We start from the raw sequence: 6,192 nt of genomic DNA, 5'->3' as shown, positions 1-6,192 counted from the left end.
AATTTTAAACAAAGAATACAACGTTTAATGTATCTAGTTCTTATGGCAATGCATGCTTTTGTCAAACAAACCACACACAGAGAGAGCGTGGCTGAAATGGGTGCATGTGCATGTCCTGGAGGGCTCCATGACATTCCTGTTCTCGTAATGATGTCAGGGGGAACGGATCTCCAGTGTGGCCAGAGCGTCTGATGACTATCACAACTGTTTCCTCAGTGGAAGCACATGCTCCACTACGCTCCCCTCAGACAGTAATCTAGAAAAAAAGAGTAATGGTTAACGGAAGCATTTTAAAGAGAAATCGAATCATATTGTTGTCAAATTTCACCGTTGGGAGCCACTATTTGAAGGTCACTGTTGAACAATGCCTATAACGTCAGCAGCAATTCACTCACTCACTCACATAAAAACAACGTTCCAACACAACACTCTGTTAAAATGTTTATTCTGTTTGTTCTTCCATTTGATTATGAAGTATTTTTCCACATGTAAACCACAGTATCCAAACCTTTGTTTTTATATATGAGATTTTACTCTAAAGTATACTATAATCACCATTACAACACAATATTGGTCTGATGCTCTTTGTCCGCTAAGCCAGAAACTCTAACACATGACCAAACACAGTTTAAAAATACATATCTTAGATATACTTCTTGTATCATTACAAAACAATCCTTCCTTATATTTACTGAGACGTGTTCCACAGGATGTCCTTTCACGAATGTTCTTGAAAGAACACTGAAGAAAATGTTGATGCACCTTCATGTTAAAATAAGACACACAACAACACACACACATATGGCACATTTTGTGGCAGTTGCTTTTTTTCCCCCCCACAGAGGAATTTGAATTGTATTGATGTCAAATTCAGATGCCCTTTACATTTGATATTTTTAGGGTAAGCAAAAGAAAAAAATAAAACACTACAGACAGAGTGGAATAGTAGGGTAGTAGAGAGAGCAGTAGAGTTGTCATTTAGGAAGCATTATCAACTTCTTTTTGATGACAAACCCTTGAGAACACCCACCAACATCAATATTGTCTCTTTTGTTGTGGTTCACAAAAACCAACCAAACTGACCGGGACGTGAAAATGAAGTGGTAATAGAAACTGAAACTAAAGTGAGAGAACTTGTGTGTTATCGGCATCAGACTTTGCTATTTTTCTATTATTTGGTGTGGCAAAGTCAAGGACAAAAATGGGGGAGCTGCAAAGTGTATAGCTGCAGGGTCCGACGCCTTAGTTGGTGGCAAAACCCACAGTGGTGAAAGGTAGAACGGGGAAAACTGGGAGTTTACGTTCAGTGTGCTCAGCTCAAGAGGGGAAGGATCTTTTGGCAGCGTGGGGAGTTGACAGACTCAAAACATTCCCATGTCCAAGGTGTCCAAGGAGGAGGATGAGGCCATAGTGTGGATGCATTAGTTGGACTGAATCCTCAGCGGGGGTCGGTTGCCGGTTGCCGCAGACAGGGCGAGCGTTAGCAGCAACCTGACTTGCTCTCGGCGGCCACTGTCTCCTGATGCAGCTTGATCCGGTCGCCGTTGCTCTCATCGTACGGCAAGCCCTTATCGTTGGCCAAGATGTTCTCTACTAGGAACCGCGCCGCATCTTCCACATTAATGTTGTCCTGAAAACAAAAAGGTTTAAAAGGACATAAAGGTTAGAATGGTTCAGTGATTTCTTTTATATTTGGCTAAAAGTAAGTACTGTTTTTATGAAAAGGTTGTAGGGTTGCCCGGCGACTGAGATTCAAGACGAGCGGTCATTTTTTTGTTCCTTTTTTTTGTCAGTCAGTGTGCGTTACAATAACAGGACAAAACAGATAGAAGCTTACAAAATGCACAGGGATAACATTTCAATGGGGAATTATAAATAAGGACAAAACAGATAGAAGCTTACAAAATGCACAGGGATAACATTTCAATGGGGAATTATAAATAAGGGGAATAATAAATATATTTTTATATGTGTGAATTGTCCGCGTCCGGACACGGCTCTCCGTGTCACCTTATTTCAAATAATACTAAAAACTGTGGGGACAGGGCACGACTCGCAGACTCGTTAAGATTATTTTCTGCGCATAACGCATGGGGGGGGCTGGGGAGAGGGGGTGATCGGGGAGAGTCACAGAGAAAGTGTCCCCATTATGCAAGGCTTTGTTCAACACCATTCCATACACACTTGTTTCGTTCCATAAGGAGATGTAAAATAACCGAGACCGATCGCGGCCACCCCATCGCTGGCGTGCGCCGCTAGTGTGCACATCTTTGGTACCATCACAGAGGGAGACAGGTGGGCAAAATTAGCCCCGATCACTCCCCCTCCGCGGTGGCTCCCTAGGTACCCATCTCACCTTTAGGAAGAGCTGAGCCCCCCCCACCGAATAGTCAAATATTCGCATTGAACTGCGAACTGAATCCGATTGGACTGACAAAATTCAGCCCTAAAAAGGTTGAATCCCATTCTGTGAAATTTTACATAAATGGCCTTCGTGCAAGACCGTCACAAGGCTTCTGTCACTAGAGCGTATCTCAGCCAAATGACCTAACAGTTGCACCTGAAATCCCACTCCCCCCCCCCCCCCCCCCCACACTTTTGTCGATATCTAAATCTGGTCCAGCCGGGTTATTCATAGACTATTTCCTTGTAAAATATATATTCCCAGGGTTTTCTGATAATAGTTAAACAAAAAGGGACATCCCTTTCCAAACTGTAGTGACAGAAAGAAGACTCAGTTTGACATACTCCACTAAATCCAAAGGATTGAGAAGTTGAAATGCAGAACAAAATCCACTCAAAAGCAAGACCTAACAGGGGGAGATTTTGTGCATGAATTCATCTTAATGAATTGACCTCAAAGCTTCTGGACGGGCTGTTTGGTAGACCATTTCAAAGCAGTGATGTCCAGGCCATTGACCCTGTGAGATGATGCCAAACAGAACGCATGAAAGTGTGGTGGACCGGGAAAAACAGAAACCATGCCCCTCTCCCAGCGAACACGTCCTGAGACCAGGGTCACCTCCTCCAAGGACAGACATTTTCTCAAACCCCTTAAGGTTTGGTTGCTCCATTAGTCCATAATTCTGACACACACACACACACACACACACACACACACACACACACACACACACACACACACACACACACACACACACAATTTAGCTCTGCATACCCCAACGGGGTGCCCGGCCGGGGCGCTGTTGGCACCGCGCTCTGGTGGATTATCTCCCTATTAGGGTCCTTTCTGTGTGGAGTTTGCACCTTTTCCCCGTGCTCACATGGGGTTTCCTCCTTGTAACATCATTAAGGACCCCCACCAAAAACCATGCAGAACATCGTCGTCTGACCAGTGATGGACATTTGTCCCCAGGCACGTCCCTGTATGCTGCCCACTGTTCCTGGCTGCCCCCCGGAGGAAGGACAAGCCAGGATGGGTTAAAAGCAGGGAACTTATTTCACCTGCCACCATTTGAAGCATGTGTGTCGGTCGCCATGGCCGCATAAGTGCATGTTGTTGTGGTTTGTGTGATAAATAAAGAATCTTCTCTTCTTCTCAAGTCACAAAACACTTTCTGTGTGTATGTGTTTCGATGCCTTTTACTAAATAAGAAAATATAAGGGACACAGCCTCAGGTAGAGCCTTTCAGGGGAGGAACAGGGGGATCAGGGGGTAGAGCATATTCAGAGTCTTACATTTATTAAAAAAGGCTGCTGGACTTTCTGCGGCTAAATCGCTCCATTACAAACAATCCACAGCTCTGCACAAACAGTGCAATGCCAGAACTCCATGCCAAGCTGTAATGTAGACTTGACTTCAAATTAAGTTATTTATCCAAGTGTGAGCCAGCACACGCAGCCTATCGGAACAACTTCGCACCCATCTCGCCTCAGACTTCTGGTTCACAGGTTTTTTTACAGATGAGGATGACGGGAACGCGGTAGATTCATTTTGTTTTCGCTCAAAATATTAGAGTGTCACTTAAATCAAATCGTGCTTGCTGCTCGTACTTCTACAGAACCCAGTACAAATCACGCAAGATCAGAGATTTGAGCTAAAACAGACACGAGAAGAAGCCCACTTCACCCAAAGCAAGATATGTGCCGTCTTACCATGACCAAATAATACAGGGCATCTTCCACCCCTGGGGTCCTGGACTCTAACATCCACAAACATCACCTTGTAGCATGTCAAATGACTTATCTGGGTGCTTTTGATTGAATGGAAGGGTAGATTTCCGTGAAAAATATTATATGAGTGTCAATGGAACAACAGTTACGAATTTCCATTTTTAAGATTATGCGCAAGTTAGAGCTCTGGCTGGGGTGAGAAATACCTCTTGCAAGACTAAAGGGCCTTGCAGATAGTCATCGGAAAAATCTGCTCCCCTTGGCGTGGCGAAACCACTTGAAATTGCCGCTGAGTCGCTGCGCTCAGAGTTGAAATTATTTCAACTTTGGCCTGTTTAGAGTGGACCTTTCAAAGCGTGACCAATGAGAAAACCGCTGTGTGTGGTGTAGCCAACAGTGGAGAAAAGAACGTATCCTCCAACTTTATAACACAACTTTATAAGTGCATCACAACAATATTTGGCATTGAATTTGGATGCATCATTAAAATACAAAAAGAAAAGCTTTTATTCCCCGAGTTTAGCTCTAACTTTATATATTTTTACAACTAGTGTGCTTACTTGATCATCTACAGGTCTGATTCTCTTTGGTCATCTTCAGGTTCAGAGTGTATTTAAATTATGCAGGCTATTTGGAAAAAAGCATTGATATAAATATTTGATGTAGATATTGAACATAATATCCCAAGCTCTCCAAGTGTTGAAGAGCAGCACTCATATTTGGCCCATTTACCCAATAACTGTAGTCTGGCCTCGCCAGCAGTTCATCTTTATTAATTCAACTTTATTAATTATGGGGACGATATTGAAACTCATCAATACAAATCAAATCAGCACTATGAATCAATTGGTCATATCAGGGCACTGGACCTAACAATAGCATTGTTCATATTATGAGCAATGCTTTGAAATAAACTTAGTTAGTTATGAGGCAAGTAATTTCAGACAATTTGGATATGTGGCTCTCATTGGACAAATTGCATTGATTTAGCTGAATTACAGAGCGACCGTAAAAAGAATGTGCTGCCAAACGTGGTTTTTGTGTCCAGAAGGTGTTGCATATTACAGGCAAAGCAGAGCGATTCAACACAAATAGAAAATCATCATTGAAGATGTCACAGACGGAGAAGTGTATGAAACACCACGCTGGCCTCGTCTCTCACCTTTGCGGAGGTTTCGAACCAGCCCAGGAAACCGGTCTCTCGGCAGAAGTTGTCCATGAGGGATGTGTTGCTGGACGCCTCTTTCTTCTGGTCACATTTGTTCGCCAGGAGCACGGAGGGGATGGAGTTGCCGTTGGCCAACTTCACCTTGCTGTCCAGGTCGTGCTTCCACCTGGAGACCGCCTCAAACGTGGAGCCCCGTGTCACGTCGAACACCACGAAGGCCCCCACGGCCTCCTTGTAGTACACTCGCGTCATGTTCCCAAATCTCTCCTGACCTGGGGTCACAGAACCGGGTGAACAGTCTTAGTTATTGCAATGCTAGGCTGAATGAGTGTTGGGTGTTCAGATTTATAATGGATTATGGCTAAATGTGGCAACTTCATCCATACAGCCAACTGTTTTAACCATCTGGAGCATCATATTTAAAGTGTCCTAAAGAAGAAGAGGCAAAATGTCTACCCCCCTTCGAACTTTAAAAGATGACATTTTGACAAAGATCACCCAGTCGTGGCCTGACGTTACCCCCTCCTCTCTCATTGTCGTTGAAATTGCCAGCAAAGAATTGTCTCCTATTTGACCTACTTTCACTAATTTGTCAGGAGCCTAATCCACACACACACACACACACACAGAGAGACAGAGAGAGAGAGAGAGAGAGAGAGAGAGAGAGAGAGAGAGAGAGAGAGAGAGAGAGAGAGAGAGAGAGAGAGAGAGAGAGAGAGAGAGAGAGAGAGAGAGAGAGAGAGAGAGAGAGAGAGAGAGAGAGAGAGACTGCCACGATAATGAACCAATTCTCCGGCATCATTCTCAGAGAAAAATCTAAGATGCTATTTCATGAAGGCAATGCGAGAGCAATTTCTAGGGTATACGGTGTCATCATCAATCTGGGAATA

General features: G+C 43.9%; 1 protein-coding gene across 1 annotated transcript in view; it reads right to left on the bottom strand.

Moving 5' to 3' along the window:
- Positions 1–461: 461 nt before the first annotated feature.
- Positions 462–6,192, bottom strand: part of rab32a (RAB32a, member RAS oncogene family) — a 13,386-nt gene continuing 7,655 nt past the window's right edge. Inside the window, exons 2-3 of the mRNA XM_080024266.1 lie at positions 5,297–5,574; positions 462–1,630 (exon numbers count right to left, since the gene is read on the bottom strand). Of these exons, the coding sequence (XP_079880392.1) occupies positions 1,481–1,630; positions 5,297–5,574 (428 nt within the window). The 3' untranslated portion in view covers positions 462–1,480. The remainder of the gene's footprint in view (positions 1,631–5,296; positions 5,575–6,192) is intronic.

This window comes from Zeus faber (genome assembly GCF_960531495.2).
Source record: "Zeus faber genome assembly, chromosome: 2".
In the NCBI taxonomy this organism is placed as follows: Eukaryota; Metazoa; Chordata; class Actinopteri; order Zeiformes; family Zeidae; genus Zeus; species Zeus faber.
This window is presented reverse-complemented; position numbering and strand designations above follow the sequence as displayed.